This window comes from Ambystoma mexicanum, chromosome 4q (assembly GCF_040938575.1).
Source record: "Ambystoma mexicanum isolate Mex_15411 chromosome 4q, UKY_AmexF1_1, whole genome shotgun sequence".
NCBI classification, from domain to species: Eukaryota; Metazoa; Chordata; class Amphibia; order Caudata; family Ambystomatidae; genus Ambystoma; species Ambystoma mexicanum.
In genome coordinates, this window is record NC_090928.1 from 1,291,485,092 (window position 1) to 1,291,512,239 (window position 27,148).

Below are 27,148 nucleotides of genomic sequence, written 5' to 3' on the forward strand. Positions count from 1 at the left end.
AAAGAAGTGACGGATCCCTCGTACAACATGCAGAACTACTAAAAGACTCAATTGAGGCCATAAAAGTTCCAGCAGAGGAGGTGATAATAAAATGCGCGCACACACAGGAAAACAAGACAGGATATCAATGGGTAACGAAATGGCCGACAGAGTGGCAAAAGCAGCAGCATATTTACCGGAGGCAGAGGGAGTTCAGAGATACCCCAGAGAAGGGGAAAAGGTGCCACTCATCGCAGCAGAAAGGAAGAAGGGTGGGAAGGAAGGGAGGAAATCTTTAACACGATTCCCATAGACACAGCCATCACTTTTGGATCCAGTTCCTAGAGGGGGACCAGTGTGAGGGGATCACCTGCGTGAGGGGTCTTCGGGGAGTAGGGGGTGAGGCAACCAATGGTGTGACACTGTATTCCTCCCTTTCCCGTATTCATGATCCCTCCTATTCTTTAGGATTCTCCAGTGCTCCAACCCCCCTTTTTCACACAAACAGTGGGCCGAGGAAGAGGGGGACTTCGAATAACAAGACTAGCTCTTACACATCTCAATGGACATGTCCCGCTGATCATGTCAGGCAAAGCCAGATACTAGACTTTAAGTGCATACATCTAATACAAATTAGCTCTCCACACAATGATAAAAGGCGTAACATAGAGACACACTCTGAGCAAGTGGAACACGAGTAAGAGCAGAACTTCCGGGGTGAAGGCAACCCTACTGGAGCAGAGCGGCGGACCAAGGGATGGAAGCAATGGGTTTGAGGACCCCAGGAGTTCCCTGTAGGAGGTTGTTGCCTCAGAAAAGCAGTGAAAGACACATGAAGAAGGCCAAATCCCAATCAAGAAGGCTGCATTGTGTTTCAAGGATGCCAGCCACCCTCCCGGGTGAATGGCAGAGTTGGGGTGGCAAGGGCAAGCCTGGTGTACTAACCTTGACTCATAAATTGAAAACTGTAAAGACAAGAAGGAGATGCATACAGCCGGTGAGTTGGCAAGCAATGTGAAAGACCGGTGTGTGTTAAGGAAAGATTGAAGTTGCAACATTATATCGCACAAGTGAAGGCTGCATGTGTATGGATGAGATGCGAAGAAAGGCAGACCTGTGAATAAACTTTAAAGTAAGGATAGCTGTGGAACCAGCAATACGGTGTAACAGAGTGGTCCTGCGAAATGAAGTAGTCCACTCGAAAGTCTCTGTGAAAGGTGAAATGTTTGTAGCGATAAAGTGAATGAACTGTAAAAGCAAAGTGATCAAAAATAAGAAAAGGGGAGAGTAAAAAGGTGAATGTTGAACTTTGAGGCGAAGTGGTCCTGCAGAGGTCTGTAGAAAAAGCCACGCACATTTGAAAGTCTTCGACATCAGGAAAAGGTCTGAGCCCGACTGAGGGAGCCCGGAAGTGTAATGAGTAAGAGGAAGGGAACCCCTAAAAGATGTGAATTAAGCCTGCGGTAGGGAGCCCCTGCAAGTGTTGGTGAAGTTTTGCTTTTTAAAAGTCTGAGCCCAACTGAGGGGGACCGATGTGAACTTTTGTTTTGAAAGGTCTGAGCCCGACTGAGGAGGGCCGATGTGAACATTTGCTTTAAGAGGTCTGAACCTGACAGAGGGGGACTGGCGTGAACCTTCTGGTTGAGAACTCTGGAAATAGAGACTTTAACATGGAAGGCCAGCTGGGCCTCGATCCACATTTTCAAACTGCCTTTGTGTTAAGAACCTGATCCAGGGTGTATCATCCTGCCTACGGGGATCACCTTACTCCGTGCTGTCTAACGTGGGGAGGAGAACTGATTAAGCCATGTTTATTCTTTATATTTGAACACACTGTTTTCCTTTACATATACATTCTCCTTTACACACTTTTGTACAAGAGATAGGGCCTGCATTAGGTTTTTGTTAGTATAGGCCCTTTTTGATTTGATGGACTCAACTAGTACTGTTTTATTTATTATTTGATAGTCAAGACTACTCACATCCTAGTTATAGGGCAAAGTAGGTTTTTTTTCCCAAACCCAGAAACTTTAATAAAGGTTTTACAAAGTGTACATTTTGTGTCAGTGTCATACTCATGATACGATGCTTCCCCTACACCGGCCACACTTTACAAACTTTGCGGGGAACAATACCAGTGCCGGAATGGCCTTTCCGGCACTTGCATATCAATTATGTTGACATGCAAGAAAGATATGCCTCCACAGGTACCTAATCATAGTGGTCTGTCAATTTCCACGTTGGCTTGACGTAGGACCCTGTATAGAGAATGATGCAAAATTTGCAGTAAAGTTTCTAGTGAAGGAGGTATTTCCAAGATGGAGTGTGAGGAGATAAGCTCAGATAACTGCTAACACTTTGCCAACAATCTCTTTGAGGAGATTACACATCTCTTAGGAATCAAACACAAAATGTGAATGGTTTACTGACCGCAGGCGAACAGGATTGTGGAGACGATGAATGGATTACTAAAAGAGCGCTTGGCCAAGCTAACAACTACTATGTACCGAAATTGGCTTTTTGGCCTGCCTCTTGCACCTTTTGCCCTTTCGAAATTCACCTTCTGCGGAGCATCACCTTACACTGCACTTACACTGCACGTGCATTCTCCTTCCTGTTACAATGAAATTGTAACAGGAAGGAGAATGCACGTGCCAGCGCCTCCTTCACGTTCAATTTCAGATGCTAACCCTAGCTCAAACATTCTTGGCAATGATATTAAAGACTATTTAATTGGGATGACCAATGTGCTTCGCTACATGTCCCACCAGGTACAGCAATCTACACGTGATTGAACCAACATCGAAGAGTGTGCACCAGCTCGCCAAGCATTCCCACAAACACAGCCTCTTTATCCAGTGGACAAAGTACTCATTCAAAATAGAGTAAGAACGTGGAACGAGCCTCGATTTTGTGGTCCTTTTGAAGTGGTCTTCTCAACACCCACAGCAGTGAAAATTAAAGAAAGACGTACATGGAAACATAACTCAGACGTTTGTCGCGATTCCAGCAGCACATCGGCAAGAGGAGGAATCATTTGATGGGGCGTATTAGCTAAATTGCATTAACATTTTGTACTATAATAATGTGTTACAGAAGAACCCACAATGGAAATAGAGGACGAGCGAAAAGAAGAGGGGGTGGGATTGTAGAGAAGAGTGGGGTAAATGTAAAAAATGTGTTGTTCTGCATCTCTGCCTCTTTCTTCTTTTCTGGTATTTAGCACATAAGGATAACTTGGGCCCAACGGCTGGTGGTGAAGGGGAGACACGCAATAAGCGAAGTATAACTAGCCCAAAAACATTATACAAAATTGTCAGGGAGGCAGGGACCTGGCCTCAGAAAATATATGGTATGTGGAAATGAAGAAGGTGGGGCAGTGTCAGAAATACTGTTTGGGGCAAAAGGAGGCGCTCTGTGTTCAGGAAATAGTGTTTACAGGGAAGAGACTACACTTCCCAGCATGCTGGGGGAACTGTTGGTAGTCCTTGGGTTTCGCGCGGATCACCAGCTGGGTCATTAAGATCCCTCTTTAGTCCGCCGCCCGTACTCTGGTGCAGATAATTCCTGATTATCAGCACAGGTGGCGCTGCGGAAGGACGTGTGAAGCTTGGAACACCGGAGGTCTGTTACTCGTCATTTCGGGCCGCGGTGGTGAGCATGGCAGGCAGCATGTGTGCAGTTTCAATGAACCTGGGCTGCGCCGGTGATGAATAAGCAATTCTCTGCTTCTTTCTGCTCCAGTCTTCAGGGTCCGGGTGTCCTCGTGAGGTGCCCCGACCAACAGATAAGTGGAATTCTTTTGTTATATGCCCCAGCATAGGCATTCTATGCGAAGCAGCTACTTTCTCTTGATATAAACTTGAAGTTACGCGTGAGGAAACTCACTGCGTAGTTTTTTGCCTCAACCACGCTGATAAACTCTTCCTGCCTTTATGGTATTTGGTCATGAAGTGTTTCAGAGAGTATGAAGCATGCTTTAGTTAAGTTTCTTCGTGCAATAACACAATTTACCCCTGAACAGGGGCACATTATTTTATGTGTTCTGTTGACCATATGTGGTTGTCGCTTCAATGTGCCCAGAGGGCCATGAGTCTTGTGTATCATGTAAGGGAAACTCTCTTTTTTGTTTGTGCCATCATTATTGTTGCTATGCTGTGCTAACCAAGGAAATGTTATATAGGAGTATCTAACACAATGTTATATGTGCAGATGTGATGTCTTGTGAGAGAAAATCCATGGTATGTTATATTCTTAGGAGATTCAACTCTCATTAAGATGGGTATGCAATAGGTACATCCCTTTGGTAGTAGGAAGTTAGGTCAGGTTTCAGGATTTAGGATACAGGTACAGGAGTAATGGTTGTTATGTTTATGTATTTGCATGTTATGTCTTCCCCTTCTTTCCTATGTCATTCCACCCCCTTTCCCTAACTCCTTCTTCCCCCCATTGGCTGCCACATGGTTCCCTATGTATTTTAACTTCAGGCACCTGTGCCAACCACGGTGGGAGGGTCGATCTATTCGGCTTCTGTGGTTCGGGAGAGGAGGTCGAGTCCCCTATATCCCTTTGTATTTGACAGGCAAGGAGCACCAATGGTACATGCTACGTGTGCTCACTCATCCCACACTTCACAGGAACGCCAAAGCAATTCTTGCCACAAGAGGTGACAGCAGATGAGGGAGGAAGTCTGGTACATATGGCTTTGTGCAGGACTAGGGGTATGTTCCAGGGGCATACGTTGGAAGTAAAGTGTATTGAGGTTGAGGTGTACAAGGACAACTTCATATAGTTAGGAAATATGGCACGGGGGAAAAGAGGTTGATTCTGGAATATGTAACAGAAGGGACACAAAAGAGAAAACAGGTGCCCTGTTATATAGTGCCTCCCTGTGTATGTGAGGAGCTAGTGATGTCATGTGGTGTGTTGCCTTGTGAATGTCAGAATGTTTACCCAAGGGTTCCACGCTCAGGCATTTAGAGCTTCCCAGCCTGGGTGATGGGAAGCAGTGTTATGTCCTGTCCTTACCTTCTGTAACTGTAACTTAAGTACTTGTTAATAAACCCTTGATGTAACCTAAGTAAGCCTGGAAGTCACTTTACTACATGCCCACTGTCCATAAAAGAAAATACTGTAAGAACTCCACAGGGTACGATGTGCCATGGTGTCATTCCAGATCCTTGATGCAAATCCAGGGTTCGGTGCTTCACAATGGAAAATGGGAAAGGGGAATGGCACAGTACCATGCAGAAGGATTGGTGGCCTTCAAAGAAAGGGTGTTTAAGAAAGTAAATGCAGGATGTAAGAAAATGTGGAACAATTATGTGCATGCTTTAGCATGTATAAACGAAAACCCATGTCCAGAAAACATAAAGCCGCTCAAACAGTATTCTTTGTGTTTCAGATCAAATGGAATAATAATGCTGGGGATGAGAACTGGTTGCAGGAGGATGATGGACATTGAAGCATTGCAAAAGGGGACTGCAGCTGTGATGGACACCTGGTGGGCGCATGGAACGAGAGCATACGCCCAGTTACCACCAGACTGAAGGGGGGGTGCGCACTGGTAACCCTCCATAATCCTACGTTAGTTGTGTCCCACGCAGACTTTATACCACTCAGTGAGATGTTCGCGTATGAAGAGAAAGTGCCTGCAGAAATACAAACACAATTAACAAGGAAGAAAAGGTCCAGTAGCAACTACATCTTGGCGGAATCCACCAAGAGCCTAGAGAACATTCCACCCCAACTGAAATTGTCCAGCTCAGCATCTGTCTTCTTTAACTCTCTCCTGCTTCCTGGGGTACAAGCAGCAGCCAATGCAAAGTGGTTACAGATCACACGTTACAAACAGCTTCAACTGGCAAATGCAACCGAAAAGGGACTCAACGCAGTGCATGAAGAGCTACAGGCCCTATGATTCATGACCCTCCACAATTGGTTCATTTTGTATCTTATGACGGCAATAGAGGGAGGGGTGTGCCATAAGATATGGGCTTGTGCTTTACCGCAATTCCCGCAAATGAAACAATCACAGACACATTAGAGGAAATAAGAACAATACGCTAGAGAATGGCAAAAGAAACGCAAGACATTTCATCAGCAACCTGGCTGGATTCATGATACACCTGGGCACCCAAATGGCTTGTAGCAGCATTTAAGTTAACTGTGCCTGTTCTTGTTGCGATCCTCATCGTCACCTGCATTGGTCTTCTGATCATCCATTGGTATAAATGCCACCAGCATAAGAATAGTTACATAATGGCATTAAAAAACACTAAGGTTGAGGAGGTATTAGGTGAGGAACACCCCAGTATGAATGAAAGAGGGAATGAAGTAGAAATAATGTTCACAGCACCCCCACCAGACTTGGAAAATTATGAAGCATTGTTGTCATAACGCAGCGCAGTTCATTATGGAGATGGGCAATGGCTTCACATCACTGTACCAGCACGCACTAATCACAAACACAGGCAGCGGTCTAGTCTTCCTTCAAGATGGCGGATGGGAGTATTTTGCTATTCTGAGAACGGAGTCTCCTCGCTGCAACCCAGTACGTTTTCTACTTTGCTGTGGGTACCGACGCTAGTGTACTTTCTTGCTTATTTACACTCTCCCTTACTATCCCCAGCCTTTGCCCGCTATGCTGCTTTTCCACTTCTGCATTGTGTTTTGACTTACCTCCGCTCTGGCTCCTCTAGTCGGACTCGTTCTTGGATTTCGCTTCTGTTCTTCTGCTGCTCTGAGATCTACATATGGGTGCATATTGGAAGTTGGATATTCTGCATTTCACATAACAAAACCTTGTTGGGGTTTTTTAAGCTATTGCTTTTCCCCAATACTTGGACAATTCTTTCAGTGACTGCTCGTGTCAGCTGGTTCAAATAGACTGACGCAGTGGCTACTGAACGGAATTGCCTATATCTCGTCAAAGAGAGTTTGTCATCAGAAAGAAATCTAATGAAGGAAGTCTGGATCCCCCACTGACGCTTCCACAGACACCGAACAGGAGCCAGGTGAGACCTGTTTGCTCCCGAGGTGTGACAATTGTGGGGAGAGTGTTCACCTGATGGAACAAAGATACTGATTTTTGAGGAAGATTTGGATGGATACGAGGAGGAAGGGGACATGACCAGCACGTGGGTGCTCAAGGAAAAGGGGAAAGGGATGAGAGGGACAGAAATGTCGATCGAAAGATTGATCGATGGGGGGAATGTGTTAACGGTGCTAATTCAGTGCCAGACAGAGGGACGCACCTACCAACTGCGAGAGTAAAGAAGGGGGACAGTGGGGGCAGCTACACAGGAAATGACACTGGTATTCTAAGCCACAGATGCCCTGTACAAAGGGCTTCACCGGGAACGGTAGGGCATAATGATGCATTGGGTGTGTACACAGTCCAAGATACACACTTATCATTAGTTAAAGGAAGGGAAGGACAAAAATAGCGCTATCATAAATAGACTTAGTGGGAAATCCCTCTGGGCAGGCTGGACCTGGGAAACTTCGATCTGAATCATGTGACCAATATGACAGGGATCTGCAAAGGGGGGTGGGGTGGGGCTTAAGGCTTAAGGTATTACCCAAATTGTTTGAACACAATTGTTCAAATGCCCGAATTGACCGAATTTCAAGGGTCCGAATTGACCTTTGCACAATTGACTGTTCATATATATATATATATATATATAATGGGTTTGGGTGGGGGGTTTTGCATTGGGTGAGGGATTGCGGGGGTCCCTCTCGCATATATGTAACAATTGACCTTCAAAATTCAGTCAATTATGCAAAGGTCAATTGTAATTCGAACAATTGTAGTTCAAACAATTTGTATACATCCGGGCTTAAGCTACTTGTCGTGAGAAAAGCAACATAACCAAAACAGCCAAACCAGCCACCGAGTATGGCAGCAGGGAAAAATGACTCTGTACCAGTGTGCCAGTCACATGACCGCCGATGCCCATCCGCAGGGAGCTGTGAGAAAGGAACACTGGACTGAGTAGCATTCCTGGGAGAACAAATCAGACAGTAAGTTCTTGAGCTCTGGGGAGGTGGCCAGCCTCCGAAGTATCTACCACACAGTTTGTGAAAGGTCATCATCCAACAGGTATTGTGTGAATGTCCCCTTTCCCACCAGCTGCAGAGTGTCTCGTGTTCCGTTCTCAGTGGTGCTGAGCAATAGCAGTATATTAAAGTTCTGGTGGTCAGCACAAATGTCACTTCAGTAATAACAAGTTGTTCAGGCGTGGGGTGTGAATAAATGGGGCACCACATGGGGAGGCATTGTAATGGGAAACTGTTAAACTGTTTGCTTCAATTACCATTCACTAATCAATGTAAAACCTTGAGCAGGTGATGTCTACGAACCAATGAAATCCTTGGGAAAAATAGAAAAAGTGAATTCTCCAACTTACAAGTGTTTATGTCACTAGAAAGCATGCTTCAGCAAAACGGACTATAGAACTGATATCTGCGTTGAGCTAGTGTTATAGGTGAATGAAAGGCTGTGAATGAAACATAAATACGGTTAGACTGCTCATTTTTCACAGAATTTCCTTATATGAAGACCAACAAAAAATATTCAACAGCTACTGCTTGGGAAAGAAATTATCAAAATAAGGTCAGTAATGTAGTTTTACATGTAAAAAAATTAAATATGTGTATGAGGTTCATCAAATGAAGAATACGTTGTATTTCTTCACATATAAGGGATTAATAAACAATTAACCTAATTATCCCACAGAACACTGATGAGAACATCTGTCTATTCCAGAGAGAAGAAATTTGGGCCCTCATTCCGAGTTTGGAGGTAAGTAACGTTCCTTACCGGTATGGCGTAAATAGCGTGTCCATGCTGTCACCAGTCCGCTAATAGAGGACTATTCCGACTTCGCGGGCACGAGCTTTACACCATGCCATTAAAGGCACCCAAAATGCCCTTAGCGGCATCAAGCATAGCTCAGATAACACTACCGACATTGTCCAATGCGGCATTAGCTGTGATTGTAAATAGCGGTGACCGCTAATAACGGTCACCGCTAATAAGCGGAACCGGAAGTAGCGTCATCGCACAGGAACGGGTCGGAGCACGGCGGCCATCTTTAAAAACACAATCCATTGTCATCCTCATCACACAGGACCCCTGGGACTCTGCTGATTATTAGAAAATATCCACCTCTAACACCACTATGCCCAAGGCCCTGAAGAAGGGAGCTGCCCGCCAGCGGAAAGAAAGGTTCAGTGAGGATGATCTGCAGATGCTGGTAGACACACTACAGGAGCATGCAGCCATAGTGTTCTCAAATAACATGAGGAGAGAGGCAGTACTTAAGAAGAAAGAGACCTGGGCACTTGTTGCCCAGAAGGTCAGTGCTGTGGGGAACACCCCACGCACGAATAAAGACTGTTGCAAGCGTTGGGACGACCTGTGACTAAGGGTACGAAACATCCTCTCAGTGAACCGCAGCCAGGCCATGGGAACAGGAGGAGGTCCCAGTTCCCCGATCAAGCTCACCCCATGGGAGGACATCTGCGCCAGAATGATAGGGATGGAAGGCATCGAAGGTGTTGGCGAGATGGAGTGTGGCGCCACAACATCGGGCGATGGAGGTGAGTGTCCAAAGTAAACATTGCAATGGTAAATATGATGAAAGTCAACCAATAAGTCAGTTCAAAAAGTGAAGTCATGGTCCCACACACACACACACATACACTCCCAGCAAAGTAGGCTGACGCATTACAGACACATGCAGATGCCTGGTGCAAGGCAATATCGTACATGACACATACCACACAAAGATGTAAATGCCATGAGTCACACAGCGTGCATGGCCAAAATACTATGCAGGTCCTATAGCACTGCTCTTGGCCAACATGAGTGACGCCGACATATGCCTGCATAAACCACCCATGTATCAAAGAAAGTGGTCATCCAAACACAAATGCCTATTATCCCAATTGTGTGGATGTCCTAATGTATGTATGATGCCTATCAAAACATCACTCATGCCGTCCCTCTATTCGACCCCCACAGGCACTGACCATGACAGCGATGGCCAGGACGTAACCCCTGCACAGGCCACACTCCGGAAGAGGTCCCAGGATGACAGCAACTGCCCTTCGACCTCGAGGGGACAATCCAGGGGGCGCCGTGTACCAACAGGCAAGGTGCCACCAAGGCCCGTAGAGGGCGAATCACCACCACCAGCACCACCACCCATTGGCCGTCCTGATGATTCATGCGAGGCACCACACTCCGAGAAGTCGAGTTTGGCTGGGGCGGTGGCAGCCACGGCACCCCTGACTGTGGAGGACACACAGGACACACAGGACGACAAATGGGTGCCCATGGAGAACGATGTTTCTGAAGTGGTCCATACCCCAACTCCACTGGCATCCCCCCAAGTATCGTCCCTCGATACAGAGCATGCCACCACCCCGGAGCAGTCTGGTCATGAGCAGACTGAGGGAGACTTCAGTCCAATTTCCACGACTAGGGAGGCTGAGCAGGCTGCGCAGGACAGCCAGGGGCCGGCTCCCTCCACAGGTGCACCCGCAGGGCCGCAGCAGTCTGACCTGCTTACTGCCCTTGTGCGGGAGTTTGTCCAGGACAGCAGACTGGCCAGACAGGAGTGGCGTCAGGACTTAGCCGCTCTAGGCAGGTCCATCACGGACAACACTGCCTCCATGGCCAAATCATTCGCTGACAACACCAGCCGCCTCTGCGAGGAGGTCTCAGCCCTCCGGCAGGTGTTAGGCCACATTGTGGATGCCATGGAGGCAGGGCATCCCGCTACACACTCACAGCAGGCGGCCACACCGTCTTCCTCCAGTTCTACACAAACAAGCCCACTCCGCAGGTCGGCACGTACCCTGTGCCGGCAAGACAGGCCGCCCCCTGAACCAGGGAGTGCCAATTAATTGTCAGGGCAGCCTCATGTATGCTTTGGAGACTCAATGGGACATGTGTGGGGAGTTGTGGGGGGATGGGTAGGGGGGTGAGGGTTTTTGGGGGAGCTGTGGGGGGAGCGGGGGAGGGTGTGTGGGGGAGTTATGGGGGAGGGGAAGGGGGGTGAAGGTGTGTGGGGGAGTTGGGGGGGAGGGGGAGGGCGGAGGGTGGTGGAGGGATTTTGCACCTACGTTTACATTGTTACATTTAATACACCGGTTGTTTGGAAAACAAGACCTGAGTGGACATTCATCATTGCGCATGTGTCATTTATTCATTTACAGTGCATAGTGTTAATGTACCCCCACATCCAGTGCCCTCTGTCCAACCATCATGTCACCATCTGCTGCCATGTGTGCCAGTAATATTGTGCAATCACTGACTGGCACACAGCACGTCCCTCCTGTGCGTTGGCACAGCGATGATGTCCAGCCACATCTTCTCCTTCCCCTTCATCATCACCAGGTGGTAGCAGTTCCATGCCAGGGGGCAGGGGCACGTTCTGGCGGATGCACATATTGTGCAGCATGACACATGCCAAGATGATCTTGGCCACCTTCTCATGCCTGTAGAGGAGTGCCCCACCCGACCGGCTGAGGCAGCGAAATTGTGCCTTCAACAGGCCAAAGGTCTGCTTGATGACCACAAGGGGACGGGAACGATTGTAGTCCTCCTTGTGCCTGTTCTGTGTATTTCGGACAGGGGTAAGGAGCCACGGCTTCAACTGATAGCCACTATCACCTGCATGAGAGGCAATTAAAGGTAAATGTCAGGAGAATCATGATGGACAGCTGTACTAGTCACACAAACCTGCAGGTTTACGTTGGCCACATGCACATGTCCCTGGATGTATTGACGCCTTTTTCAGTCCCCAATGTGTCCTGTGCCATGGACTAATGGTGTGGGTTGCATCTTCAAGATGATACATGGTGTGCACTGACGTCTTGTTGCACATGCATCGTGTACGCATACAGCTGTGTTAGTGTCAAATTAGTGAGGCGTTGTGTTCTGTGAGATTTACTTAGAAGGAGCATTGGCAGTAGTCTGTGCAATATTGGGCAATCAGCGCTGATCATTCCCATGGTGACATGCAGCACTCCTGTGGGTGTGGCGGCCCTGTGACCGACAGTGGATACCCTAGTTGGTTCAGTTTGATGCACTCACAGGGATGCTTGTCCTGTGTGGTGATATGCTGGAGACCGCAACATAGTGCATATGCACTGCATGGTGCAGGATGGCAGTACGGAGGGTGAGGGCCGCTGATGAGTGGTGCACGTGTTGTGGGATGTGGGGTGGTTTCCTGTTAGTCATGTAGTGATAGGTGTCAACCTTACTTCATTCCTATGGGATTTGGGTGTCATGTACCGTTTGTGATGCTTTGGGGCACAGTGTTCGGTGATGTGCACATCGTGCAGTCACATCAACATTGTCAGCATGCTGGTGTGTGCATGCAACTTACCAAGCAGCCAGGCTCGTCGTCCAGCATGTCGCTCCATGAAGCGTGGTAGCGTGAAGTTCCGCAGGTCCATAGAGTCATGAGTTGATCCGGGATATCAGGAACAACAATGTGTGATGAGCTTGCTGGCGTCACATACCATCTGCACATTGATGGAGTGGTATTGCTTGTGGTTGCGGTACACCACCTCCATGGCATGCGGGACCACCAACTTCAAGTGGGTGCAGTCGAGGGCACCTACACAATTTGGCATGCCTGCCAGTGCATGGAAGCCAACTTTTGTATCAAATATCTCCTGGGGAGTCCGTGGTAGGGATATGTTGTCCCTTGTGTGCTTGAGGAGGGCATCCAGCACTTGGGTCAGTATCCGGGAAAATAAGGGTTGTGATATGCCATGCATGTGCCCCACTGTGTGCTGGTAGGTGCCTGTGGCAAAGAAGTGGAGCACAGACACCACCTTCAGTAGAGGGGATATGGCGGTGCGTATTTCAATGTGGCTCAGTATGTCGTCGTGTATCAGGTCCTCTATGGTGGTGATGGTGTCCCAGTCCAGATGGTACAGGGTGTGGATCTGCTCAGGGGTTAGGTTGAAAGGACTTGTTCTGATGCGAAGGATTGGGGGCTGCCGGCGTGGTAACGGTTGCTGCAGTGATTGGGCATGCTGACCCTGTCTCACCCTCCTTCTCTTCTGTGGTGGCGACTGTTGTTGTTGATGTTGTGGCAATGCAAGCATGTCCTCCAGCTCCAGTTATGCTACTACTATTGGAATCATCTTCGTGTGGGAGGGGGTGTGGTGTGTGGGTGTGCTCCTTTTGTACTGTGCCAGACTCCATTGCCTCCACCTGTGCTGATTGTGTGCACCTGTGGCAGTTGTGAACACTGCTCAGGGCATTTTACAGTAGGTCGGAGATGCCGGTATTTACGGCATGCGGTAACCACTTTTTCTGCCTTCATGAAGCCGCTATTTGCATGTCCGCTTCACTTGTGATCTCCTCCAGTTTACGGCATGCCGCTAATGCCGGCATGGTGGGTCGCGTACCCGCGCCCAGACCGCTATTAGCGGCACCGTACTTTACGATGCCGCTAATAGCGGTCTGGCTGGTCAGAATAGCCCGCAGTGGTAATCGATGCCGGTATTCCTTTACCGGCATCGTTGTTCCCTTAGCACCAAGGTCAGAATGACCCATAGGTCTGAATATATAGACCAGGTCCACGTGCACTTAAATTCAGGTTAATGACCAACATGGTAGGATAATCATCCTGCGACCTAGCACACAAGCTTTTCCTTTGAAGATGTACTCGTTTTTTAACATTATTGTGCATATTTGTTTGTTTTATAGTATCAAGACATAGAGAACATCTATGGGGTGTTGAGATTTAGTCACAATGCCAAGAACTATCCTGTCCTGAAGAAGGCCCGTTAAACAACAGTCATTTAGAGTTAGTGATAACGGCAAAAAGACACAGCGGCCGAAACATATGTTGACCATCTCTGAGGCCATATTTAGGAGCCTCAACGCTGTTTGACTTTGAGAAATCTTGTGTAAAAGACCCTTATATGATTATGTAGTCACCACTTGCATACAGGAGCGTTTTTGAAAATACAAGGCTTTTTTGCTGTTCTCTCTTCCTTTGATCAACAAAAAATATTTTGTTTGTTGAACAAACATAATCACCTACTAACCTCACTATAGAATTCTTTTTTGATGCAAATTTAATAATAAGATGTGAACAGAGGTTTTGTGTTTTTTATATGTGTATTGGTTTTAATTAAGTATTGAATAAAATAATCTGATTTTTTAAAAAAAGGTGCTTTGGTTGAATACAGTGTTGAAAATAAAAATAACACTGAATATAAAGATGTTGGCCCATACCAATATTGTGGACCTAGGGGAGGGGTAACCGGTTTATTTTCATGTTTTAGACATTCTTTAAATCTTCCTACAATTTAACTGGTCCCCCGAGAACAAAAAACAAGGAAGTACCTGATCACAGATTGCCCAGCATCATGAAGTGGACACAGACAACTTAATACAAAGTTTAACTTCCCTACCTAAATAAACTAAGGATAGTCTGTGTCAGGAAGTCCGAAGTAAGAGTCTGTCTGTGTCCAAAATGCATGCTTGCCCTCATGTGTATTTGTATACAATGTGTAGCGATGTTAGTGTCAAAATAAAAGTTCAGAGCTTCTTCCAGCTCTAGGTTTGTAGAGGAGTTCCCTTCCCCAAAGTTCAAGCAGTTCACAATGAAAAAGGCATTCCCTTCCCCAAGCTATCAAGTCATTCACCTTTTCTACAACACAGTTCTTGGTAATAATTTCCAGTGCTTCTGGTGCGGTTGTCTTTCGCCAAGTTCACAAAGTACAGTTCCTTCATTTCAATTCCCACCAAGATTCTTTTATATTCAAACATAAGCTTCTTTACGGGTATTCAAGTGGCCTTTTCTTAGGTAGGTGTTCACGGCCTAGGCACAGTTGTCGGACCACACGGTCCACCCATTACAGGTCATGCAACCGAGACACCTATCTTGCCTCTTCTTCCGTGCCACTGGTTCAACTCTACAGTGCTGTTTGGTTCGTTCTCATTTCACATCCTCATGATGCTTTACCATTTGCTTGCTTTGCCTCCATTCACTTGTTGCACTTTCATATAAATATATATATATATATATATATATATATATATATATATATATATATATATATATATATATATATATATATTTTCTTATGGCTTTTGCCAATACTTGGTTTCTCAAATTACACAGTTCCTTTACAACGTAGGATTCCACAAAACTGCTTTCATTCAGCTCAATATTTAACAGTACTTGCTTTTCATTCAGATCGTTATTCAAAAGTGTTTGCTTTCTTGCTTTCATTCAATACGGTATTCAAAAAGGTTTTATTTCCTTTGGTCCGGCATTCATGAAAGTAACATAAGTGTAACTTGCGCCTGCTGCTCCGTGTCCCCCTTCCTAGGCTGATTCACAGGTCGGTGCTTATGGCTTTCCAGCGAGGTCCCCAGCCACCAGAAACTTGCCTCTCTCTCTCTCTCGTTCTCGTGCGGCACCTCAGTCTGTCTCCACAGTGGCTCTCCGTGGCTTCGCTGCTGCCACTGATGCTTCCCTCGCAGCTCGGGCCTCACTCTGGAGATTCGCCTGGTCATGCCAGTTCAGATTTTACTGTTCACCACAGGCCTCCAACTTCTTTCAGTCTCGTTTCCCACTGCATACACTCTTCATGGTTCTCTGGCTCTCGAACACTCTGTCTGCCACGCTGCCTTCCAGGAGAGGTCTGTTCTCCTCCAGGAGTCCATAGATCTGCTTATAAAGCTGACTCAATTTTCAGCAGTCTTGCTGCTTTTACCTTCTTAAGTGCCGAGGATGAGCTACCTTGTACTTGACATTACCTCTGTGTTTCCAAGGACGAGATAGCTTGTCCTTTTTGGCATTTCGTTTTCTGCGATCCCTGCAAAGCATGAATCGCACAAAACTGAAATCCAATCCCCGGGCTATGTGAGGAGGAGGTTCCTCCTCACGGGCCGGGGGTTGGATTTTTGTCAGTTTCACATCAGAATGCATAATGCATGCTGACGTGAAACTGAAAGTCATTTTCACTGCGGCAGCCTTTTCAGCTGCCGCGGTGAATATAAAAGGTGAGTTTCCACCTGTCTCTCCCTCGATCTGCGGCACTATTGTGTGTTGGTGTTGGTGGAAAGGGGAGACTCGCCCCTTTCCAACTGCACCTTTTTTGAAGAATTGATGGGGCGGATCAGGTGAAGAGCACTCGATCCACGCCCAGCAATGCCAATAGACCACCAGAGATCTGTTTGTGAAGTGGGGGGGGGCTGCTTAGAATGTAAGCAGCCCTCTCTTCCCGGCCCCCAAAGGATGGGGCAGCAGGTATTGGCCTCCTGGTGCAGATGGGTGCCCATCTGCCCCTGGGGAGGGGGCGGGGGGTTAATAAAAAAAATACACAACAAATAAATACAGGTGAGGGGTGCAGGGTGTGGGCCCACTAGACCACCAGGCGTTTTCATTGATGAAAGGGGGTGGCACTCTCCCCACCACCTTAAGTGGATGAGGGCACCTCATGAAGCCCTCCCCGGGGCAGATTTCTGCCCCTATCTGCCCCCAGGGAGGGCTACATGAGATGCCCCCCATCCATGTGGGGTGGGGGGAGAGGGCCACCAGAAATCTTGGTGCAGGCCCCACCCAAGCATGGGGATGCAGACATCGGGCCCCCTAGGAAGGGGCAAATGTGTTTTTACTGGGGGGTGAGGGTCAGTAGACAACCAGGGATGGCTTGAAAAGGGGCCGTGATTGGAGAGTAGTAGTTATGATTTGTTTTTGCTGGGGTGACCATAGGTAGCAAATGTTTGTTTCATTTACAGCTTTTTCTACGGGAGCAGCTGCAACGTTATGTGAGTACTGTTTTTTATTATTCTACGGTTAGGGGCCATTGTTAGTGGGGTGGGTGGGACTGGGACTGGATTTTTGGTAGTGTGGGTGGGAGTGGGTTGTCTGGGGAGGTATTTTGGTGGGCTGGGACACAATTGCAGGATCAGGCCACAAATTGCCCCCAATGCCAGCATAACATTGGTGTTTCCCTGGGAGCGGCTGTCTCCCATGTAGGTTGACAGTCCGCAAGCCCAGGCTGCATCTCTGACTGTGCTGCGTTACAGATGTCACCTCTGGGGGGAATGGGGATCCTGCCAGGCACCCCGGAACTGCAGCTGGACTTGGGGACGGTCGACCCACATGGGAGACAATGCGCCAAAGGCCGGAGGCATCACCTCCGACCATCCTGGAGTTCTGACTGGCCTGCGTTACAGCTTTTCCCTCTGGGAAAGGACAGGGACCCTGCTGGAGGCTCCCTGGAACTGTTGCTGGGCTTGGGGACGGTCAACCCACATGAGAGACAGCCGACCAAGGCCAGGGACATCACCCCGACCATCCTCGGAGGAGGGAAGGGGACCCTGCTGGGGCTCCCTGGAGCTGGCGCTGTGCTTGTGGATGGTACACCCACATGGGAAATGGATGCCCAAGGCCAGGGACATCCCCTCCAACCGTCCTAGAGTTCTGGCTGGGCTGCGTTACAGTTTTTCCCTTAGCGGAGGTATTGGCACACTTCCAGGGCTCCCTGGTGGGGAAAAGCTGTAACACTGGCCTGCCAAAACTCCAGGATGGTCGGGGTGATGTCCCTGGGCGGTTGTCTCCCGTGTGGTTTGACTGTCCCCAAACCCAGCAGCGGGTCCAGGGATCCTCGGCAGGGCCCCCATCCTTTCCCAGAGGGAGAAGCTGTAACGCAACCCAGCCATAGCTCCAGGGTGATAGGGGGTCATATCCCTGTCCCTGGGCGGCTGACTCCCATGTTGGTTAAACGTCCCCAAGCCCAGCGTTGTGTACCATGGGTCCGTTTGTGGCTTGTGGTTTTGCTTGTTTTATTTCCTAACTGGATGAGGTGGGGGAATGTAGCGGAGAATTGCTTTTCTTAAAATTCACAGAAGTCTGTTAGGGGGAATTCCCATTTATGGCTGATTTCCCTCACCTAGTGAGTCCCTCAGCAGCTTTGCTGGATTTCTGGGGTTTATTTTTTCCATCTGGTAAGAGTGTGAGCATTTTGTTCCCACTCTTACATGTGTTTTGCCATGTGTATTTCTACTGTTTATGTGATTTTGGGCTCTGGAGCTACACCACTCCACGAGCTCTACTTTTGTGTGCGTTACACAGCACCTTACGTGCAGTGACACAGGGTTGTCTTTGAGACTTCCCTCTTACTCCATTATTCTGGGGCTGACTACTGTCCCCCAGAAACAGGTAAAGTGGCCATTTACTTTATGTAGTCATTTAAAACTACAGACCCAGTACACCCCGTTTTACATGGAGTATTGGAAAAAGTTAGTTCCTATCCTTTTTTGTCTGTGCCTCTCTGAGCTTTATTTTGCTCTCTTAACACTAAGAATTGGCTGGTGGCAGTGGTATCTACCCTACCTTTTCTACCGTGATTATACTATATAAACGCGGTACTGTTTTAGGCTATTATATTAGCCTCAAACTTAAACCCGCTTGAGCAAATACTTTTCATTTTGGCTCCGGTTGGGTTTTATCACCATTACTTTTTGTTAAAGTCCTTCTTGTGTTTTACTTTGCGCGGCAAACCAGGTTTGCCTCCTTTGTTCGCCGATCTTTGGCGGGCTTCTGTCCAGAAGCCCTCCTTTGGCGTCTGGGTGTTTAGGTGGGCTGAATGTGAGGGAGGGGTGTAGTCACCCCCTGCACAGGGTCTCCTTGGAGACCCAAGTCGCACTTTGTCTTGATTGGCTGAGGTGGTTGTCCGGGCCGAACAACCCCCCTGCTGAGTGATTGACAGCCAGGCTGTGTGAATGGGGAATTTGGCATAATAGGCAGGACTCTTGAGCTGGAAGTCAGAGTCGCCACTGGAACTGCAAAGAACCGAAGAGAAGCGGGGAAGAAGATGGCTGCTGCAACTCCAGAGTCTTGGTGAAGCCCTGCTACAGTCCTGAGATATCAACACTTCAACGACAAGAGAGGATCCAGTCCGAGGTCTTCTTCCCTTGAGCCTGGTGGGATCAGCCAACTCACCTTCCACAGGCAGAGGATCCTCTTCTTGGTCGAAATCACTGCACACAGCTGTAGTGGTCCGGATACCCATCTGAAGAGCCTCTCCTGTTTTAAAGGAGCGCACCTTTTATTCACTGTTGCTTTTGCAGCTGCTGCCTTCATCCCTGGGTAGTGCAGATTGCTCCAGACTGTCATCCGCCGCCGCCGCGACTGGCCGATTCTTCCGCATTGGCGCTTGCGGTATGGGTTAAGGGGGTGGTAGTCCTTCCTCTTTTTCGTTGCTCCGAATGCCGTTCTAGTTTTCGTAGCGCAGAGCCCGCCGGAGTACTTATTCCTCCTCCTCCCAGCGGACTCTGCGTTGCAACCCCTCTAGATTGTTTCACGGCTTCCGGTTCAACACTTGTGTGCTACTGACACTCTGCTCAGATCGTCACTTTTTCCTCATCTCCCTCTGGCTTCGCATTTTGTGCGAAGTTCTTTCGCTCCGCAGCTTCGCTGCATCTTACCTGTCTCCTGTATTCTCTCGGGATCGCGTCTCCTTCCCTCGAAGCACGGTGTCTGTTCTTTCCTCCACTTTCGTTCTTTTTCTCCTCTCCTCCTGGTTCCTCCTGCCACCGGTGCTCCGGTTTCTTCCTCTTTTCCTCCACTTACCTGTGGTCTGTGTTTCTTGTGTTCCGTCCGGGATACCAGACTTTAACCACACCTACCTGCACAACGTATGCTGCTGATTCCCACCTCCATCTTTGCCAGTCACTTTCTCCCTGCTGCACTATTCTTCCTCACCTGCCACGACATCTCTGAGGTTCCTCCGAGGAGTTGGAGAGAGTTCATCGTTGTGCCACAGAAGGGTTTTTTCTGCCGGCTTGGCTTTTTCCCTTGAATTCCGGCTTGCTTCTGGAAAAGGAGCCACAGGTTCGCTGTCCCATCAGCATTCACTGTGGCTTCCTTCAGTGACAGGCATTTACCACCAAAAAAGGAGAAGGATTACCTAACCAGACGAAACCTGTCATCTGAAAGCATTGATTCCAGCAGTTCAGGTGAAGAGAGTGTGGAAACAAGGGGTGAAGAGGGAGTTAAGAAGTCATAGAAAGGACACAGATGTCCTCCTTCTTGTCCCCACAACTGAAGCATCAGGAACCGTGAGTCTGCAGGAACCACCAGGAACAACTGCCGTGGCACGAGCTCTTCTTCATACGAATAAGGTACTGTGTCCGATTTTGAGGAACTAGGGTGATCCCTTTTCTCCTCATCAAAGGCTTGTCCTTATCTTCCTTCCGTCTTATAACTTTTGCTTCCCTTTTGACAATATCTAAGTACTCCTGGCAATCTCGAATCGTGAACTGTTCTAACTTTGTGATCCTCGACAATAGGACCCCTGCCCCATTGACACTGGTGCAGGCCTAATGACTTTTAGAAAGTGTCGCTTGATTCTATCTGCCTTGACAAAAGTATTTCCTATGATTTTTATCCCCAACTCTCTTGTGTTAATTCATGTATCATTTAAGCTTCTCGGGTCATTCATGTCTTGGGTACGCTTCTCTTTCGTAAGACCGAACTGTCATTACTGTCAAAAAGTGATCACGTAATAACCCCCGGTAACGCCTTTGTTTTACAACACCGGTCTGTCAAATCCAATGGTAATTACCTTGAATTGTTCTGCACAAGGGGAATTGGTTGTGTTTAGTGTATTTAAAGTGTGGTTTTAATTTAATAGAAGTGAAGTGTTTTGTGAACAGATGGTCTAAAAATAAATGTATTTTTACTTTTTTTACCAGAAACCTTGAGTCAGTGTTTGCTTGAGTCACAGTAATTGTAATCCTTAGTGTAATCTCTACTACTGTACTACTGCTCATTTGCTCTTGAGATAAGTCTGGCTGCTCTGCTATTGCTACCACTCTAACTGTGTAGTACAGGCTTGTACCAAAAGTGAAATTGTACTACCACCTGTAGTCTTAATCTTGTGTGGTGGTCCCTAAGGGCACTGTCCAGGATTCTGCCTAACAAAGTCATTTTCCCAATTTGTCCCCAAACTATGGAATTTTCCCCTACATAGTTGTTGCCTGACCTGCGCAAATCACCCCTTCCTAAACCTGGAATTTTGTCTACTTTTCAGAAACATATGCCTTTCTGTCTTCCCATTCAGCTTTCCTACCCTTCTCTTCCATTCCGCCCACGCATGTCCCATTGGAAAAAAGGCCAAAATCGCCTACCTCTCAAAAAATGGCTGGTAACCATATCAAAATATGTTTTTTTTGGTTTCCACTCAACCTGTTCTTGAAAGCCTGTAAAATGGTGAATTCAGCACAACAAACCATTTGTTCCTAGCTCTTACAAGGACAAGACTACAGGCTTCTTTGTACAATATTTTATTGGCATTTTCTGAAGAAAAAAAAAAAGTCTCTCTTTTTGTTATTTTCTCTACGGCAAACTAGGATCCCTCGGTGGCGTCATGATCGCCTACATGTGGGAATTGAAGGGCGACATACCGGAATCACCAAAAAAGGCCTTGGCACTGGGAGGGGGGGCCATGGCAGTTAAGGGGTTAAATATCCTGCTATGCTGATTGGTCTGAAAAGGACTAGACCGCTCATTGCCACGTGGGAAGTTCTGCATTGCTCGCCTCCTCTTTGTCCCAGAACATAACTGGTGTGTGTATGTCTGTGTGTCAATAAAGAGAGGATGTATTTCTCCAGTGGGCCTCTTCCTCGTCCCAGTACCTAAATGGTGTTTCTTGGGGAATTATTTAGGCTAAAAGTAGGACAGGGATTGACAATAGCCTATAAAGGCTTGGGGGACAATGGACTGATGGTGAAAGGGAAATGGGGGATACCGTGCCTCATCTCTGCTCCCCAAGTCTCCTCCACCCAGGTAGTCCTCCCTCACGTATCCACGCCCAGGGTCAGGATGCGATACAACAGCCTTTCCCTGGCCAACTGGGAGGAGGATACATCGGGGCATGAAGTGAGGACGCCCTCAGGTTCTTCACATATGATATATGATATGATATGATATGATATGGCATTATACCGCGCCTATACACAAGTGTTTCAAGGCACGACAAGGCAAGGGAGGGGGGACAGAGGGAAGACAAAGACACTGATCTTACTAGGCCGGTGACATTGAGATCGCGCAAGTGCAGGGGATGGGGGAGAGGGTACGTGCGGGGGGAATGGAGAGGGGCAGTGCCATACATAGGATCAACAGTAAAGAATAAATAAAATCAATACAACAGAGGAAAAAGTGCGGCCAGGTACTGGCAAGTGCAGACATCAAGTGTCAGGTGCTGGTGGGGACTGTAGGGATACAGAAAAAACAGCCACCAAATGCTGGGGTTGCACGGGAGGCAGTGCAGGTGTGCAGCTGGCGGGGAGTGAACCTGGGCCTGAAATCAGAGGGTAGCCAGGTGACCAGTGCAGTTTCAGTCCGTTATTCACAAGGGGAGAGGAGGAGAGAAAGCAGAAGCAAAGAGGAAGGTATTGAGGTGCTTCCGGAACCGGAGATGGTTCTCCTCAAGTTTCAGGGAAGCATGGAGGCTGTTCCAGAGGGAGGCCCCAGCTGAAGAAAGAAATCTACCACCAACTAGTTGATTGGAGAAGCATACCCTTTCCCTTTCCCTATGCAGTTTGGATCTGAATGTTTCACAGGCGAACTGAGAAAGAAATGTGTCATTTCCTAGATCTTGACCCTTACGGTGTTCCACAGTGAAACTGTATGGTTGAAGATCCAAAAACCACTGCATAACTCCCGCATTTGTCACCTTCCGTTGGCTAATCCACACTAAAGGTGAATGGTTCGTGATGAGTCTAAACCTCTGCCCAAACAGATAGTATTTTAGGTGGACGATGGCCCATTTGATGGGAAGGGCTTTTAGTTCAATATCTGAGTAGTTCTTCCCTCTTGGGAATAGTTTTCTACTTATGTAGAGTATTGGGTGTTCCAGGCCGTTGTGGCCTTGGGAAAGGACAGCTCCTAGTCCCGCTAGAGAGACATCTGTTTGAGGGATGAAATCCTTTGACAAATCAGCCACTTTTAGAATGGGGCTTTGGCAGAGGGTTTCTTTCAGTGCGGTTTAACATTTCCTATCTTCTTCATTCCATCTGATCTTCTGGGTTTCTGCATTTTTCAATGTACCAGTGAGTCTAGAGATTTTACTTGAAAAATTGGGAATGAATCGAGGATAATAGATCTTTTTTGGTTCTGGGTGTAGGGGGTGTCTAGGACTGCTTTAACCTTGTTCTGTTGTGGTTGTACTGTGCCATTCCCCACAAAGAACCCTAAGTACTTTACTACGGATTGAAACAATTTACATTTCATGGGATTTGCTGTTAACCCTGCTGCTCTCAAGACTCGCATGATTGTATGGGGTGATAGACATGATCTTCCCAGGTCCTACAGTGGATTACAATATCGTCTATATATGCCCTGCAGAAGTCAGAGTTTGGTTGTAAGGTCTTAAACATCAAACGTTGGAATGTTGTGGAGGCCCCATGCAATCCAAATGGGAGGACTTTAAAGTGGAACAGCCCTAGGGGTGTGGCAAAGGCGTTTTTTTCTTTATCAGGGCCATATAGTGGAACCTGCCAATACCCTTTTGTAAGGTCTATGGTAGGGAGATAGACAGCATTGCCAAGCCGATCATTGAGATCATCAATACGGAGCATTGGGTAGGAATCAAACGCAGACATGAAATTGACTTTCCTGGAGTCAATACAAAATCGCCATCTTCCATGGGTTTGCCAACTAATACAATGGGGGAAGATCAGGGGCTTTTAGATGGTTCAATGATATTAGCCTCAAGCATCTGCTTGACTTTCTGGATGATGGTCACCTTCCCTGCCTCAGGTAGTCTATAAGGTTTTAGGTGTACCACCTTGCCCTCAGGGGTGCGGATGTGGTGGTAAATTCCTTTCACTCCCCTGGCTCCTCTTTGAATTCATCAGGAAACTGGAGGAGTAAATCATACAGATCTTGTTTCTGGTTATTACTAAGTTTGAGAGGAATACACACCTTTCTATCAGAGTCAACAGGCAATAAACAAGACAGAATAGTGGTAGTGGACTCTGTAGGGTTTTTCTCCCACTCTTTTAAAAGGTTTACATTGTATACCTGGGTTTAATATCAGTGCTGTCTGTTGTAGCACCTCATAAGGCCCATGCCATTTAGATATTAGTTTATTCTCGAAGGTTGGCAATAACACTAACACCTTTTGTCCTACTGAGAAAGTCCTTAGGGTGACCTCTCGATTGTATGAGGTTTTCTGCTGCTTTTGTGCCTTAGCCATTTGCATTTGGACTAAAGATCTTACTACAGCCATGTGTTCTTTAAGACGGTGGGCAGTTTGGGAGAGTGGAATTGGTGTTTCCTCTTTTTCCTCCCAGGTCTCTCTCAACATATCCAGGATGTCTCTGGGTTTCCGTCTGGAGAGTACTTCAAACGAGGAGAATCCTGTAGAAGCCTGGTTTTTTATACCATAAAATAAAGCCCAAGGTACCATCTGATCCCAATTCCTTCCGTCTTGTTCCACTAACGTCCGTAACATCGTTTTCAGTGCCTTATTAAACCTTTCTACAAGACCATCAGTCTGTGGGTGGTATACTGAAGTTCTTATGGTGGTAATATGTAATAGTTGTTTCAATTCCCCCATGAGTTTTCTCATACATGTAGAGCCATAATCCATTAAGATTACTTTGGAAACACCTACTCTCGAAAAGAAGGGAAGTAGGTGTTTTAGGATCTGTTGGGTGGTATTAGCGTTAAGGGGGAAGGTCTTCTGGATATCGTGTGGCATTATCTACTGCTACAAGTATGTACTTGTTCCCTAACTTCAGTGTTTCCAAGGGTCCTACAATATCCATGCCAATTCTAGGAAATTGAACTTCAATGATTGGGAGTGGTTGTAAGGGTACTGGTGGTGGCATGTGGGTGCTGGTCTTTTGGCAGATTGCACAAAACTGTACAAAGGTCTTAATGTCTGCGTGAATTCTGGGCCAGTAGAATTTGTTCAGGATTTGTGCCTGAGATTTTGTCTGCCCTCAGTGACCCCCCTTCAGATGGGAATGGGATATTTCCAGGACAACCTGTTTGTGACCATGCACTTTGAAGTGGTGTCTGTCATGTACATCAACCAATGATATAGAAAGAAAAAGGGACCTCCTTTCTCACAGCCCTCTCGTTCTAGTATGATTTGCAGGAAGGCTTTAGCTAATAGTGTGTCATTCCTTTTGGCAAAGGCTAGGTCGGGTTTCAATGGGGTCTCAGGTGTTGCATCAGCCTCCCCAAAGCCTCGGGTACCTCGATCTGTTACTTCTTTCCCAGCCTCTTCCTTTACACTAGGAAACATTGCTCTTTCGAGCACCTCAGGTACAATTGTATCTCCCTGATGGATCTGGAAGGGATCTTTCCCATGGTTTTGCAGTAACACCTTTATATCTCCCCTGACGTCTGGGTCTATAACCCCAGCTAACACATCAATTCCAAATGTCCATGCTAACCCCGACTTGGGAGCCAATCTGATGTATGTATGTGGCGTAAAACCAAGACCAGGTCAGTGGGTGTTAGTCTTTTTCCCCCTGGGGGATGATTTCTTCCCTACTGCTGCAGATATCAAACCCAATTGAGCCTTCTGTGGCTACTGAGGGGTCTGATGCTTTGGTACTTAACTTCTCAAACTTTAAGGATCCCCAACTTGTATCGGTTGAGCCGCATCCCACTTCTGATACCAATTTGTGAAGGCATCATGAAGTGGACACAGACAACTGAATTCAAAGTTTAACTTAGAAACCTTTATTAACAGAAAAAGGGTTGGAAAAAGGCATATAGTGCCCTATCCTATGTTGGCATTTCCCTACCTAAATAAACTAATGATGGTCTGTGTCAGGAAGTCCGAAGTAAAAGTCTGTCTGTGTCCAAAACCTATACTTACCCTCACGTCAATATGTAGGGATGTTAGCGTCAAATTGAGATGTGTTCAAATAAAAGTTCAGAGCTTCTTCCAGCTCTAGGTTTGTAGAGGATTTCCCTTCCCCAAGTTCAAGCAGTTCACAATGAAAAAAGGGTTCTCTTCCCCAAGCCTTTGTTGGGAAGGAGAGAGGGTCCCCCGCCACGGCGATATGAAATGAGAAATAAATGCTAAGAGAGCATATCCAGGAAGCAGGGGGGAGGGATGTGCACATAGTGGAGGGTGTGCGATCACCTTAGTGCATGCATTACAAGTAGAAGCGGGTGTGATAGCTATTTTGGCGAACAGCAGCCATTTTAAAATGTAGGCCCAAGCGCAGCGATGTGTGTTAGTATTAGAACCCTTGCATGAGCGTGACCACCACCCCTACCCCAGCCAGGTCTCTTAGACTCTAAGAGGTCCTCCATTGTTCCGAAGGTTTTAGTCCCTCGCGCCATAGGAAGAAAGCGCCCTGCAAGGTCATGAGAAGGGAGCAGAGCGCCTCTTGGCAGTATCATCCCACAGAACAGATAGCAAGGCCCTCCTCCCCCAATGATCCCCCACAAGAAATACAGTTTTGCAATGCTTTTATCCTGAAACCAATGCATGCCACAGGACCCTCCAAACCCAGACCACCAACCATAAAACGTTTACACCCCTCGATCGATCACTAAGATCAGAAGGCAAGGCTATTGCGCTTTCCCAAATGGGTCACATGATTTGTGCAGCGAGGTGCAGGGTGGCAACAAATTATAGCCAAAAACAAAGGTGGAGGACCTTGGGAGTTGCTGATCTGTCTGACAGCGAGTGAAGCATGTGAGTTAGTGTGACCTCGGCTCTCACCACAAGCCCATCCCTGTATCTTCCAGGTGCTTGTTACAACGAAAAAATAACATTTGTGTTAGTAGCCAATTAATTGTTAGGCTAACTTCACCTCGGATGACGAGCCCAGCAGTGCCCACGTGGAAAAAGATGGACAGATGAAGACGACCAATGGCCTGGCATCCCATATGGAGCAGGTCCTACAATCCATATTGTAGATTTGTACTATATGGCATGATGTCATTAGTGATGTTGGTTGTGCTTCTAATGTGCTGTACGTGTCTACAGAACTCAGAACGTTCGGCTGCAGCAGAGTTCTTTGCTGATGCACTTCTATTTTGTAGAAATAAATACTTGTTATCCTTGCAAGTGTCTCTTGGGCCTTTTTCCCAAGTGGGTTGTATTTTTATGGTGTGAGCGTACCTTC

The 27,148-nt window shown here is 47.2% G+C and overlaps 1 protein-coding gene across 1 annotated transcript in view; it reads left to right on the forward strand.

The window, feature by feature from the left end:
• The window catches only part of LOC138467383 (zinc finger protein 91-like), a 257,857-nt gene that overhangs the window by 126,708 nt on the left and 104,001 nt on the right, over window positions 1-27,148 (forward strand). Inside the window, exons 8-9 of the mRNA XM_069607338.1 lie at window positions 8,723-8,788; window positions 9,177-9,344. Coding sequence (XP_069463439.1) covers window positions 8,723-8,788; window positions 9,177-9,344 — 234 coding nt within the window. The remainder of the gene's footprint in view (window positions 1-8,722; window positions 8,789-9,176; window positions 9,345-27,148) is intronic.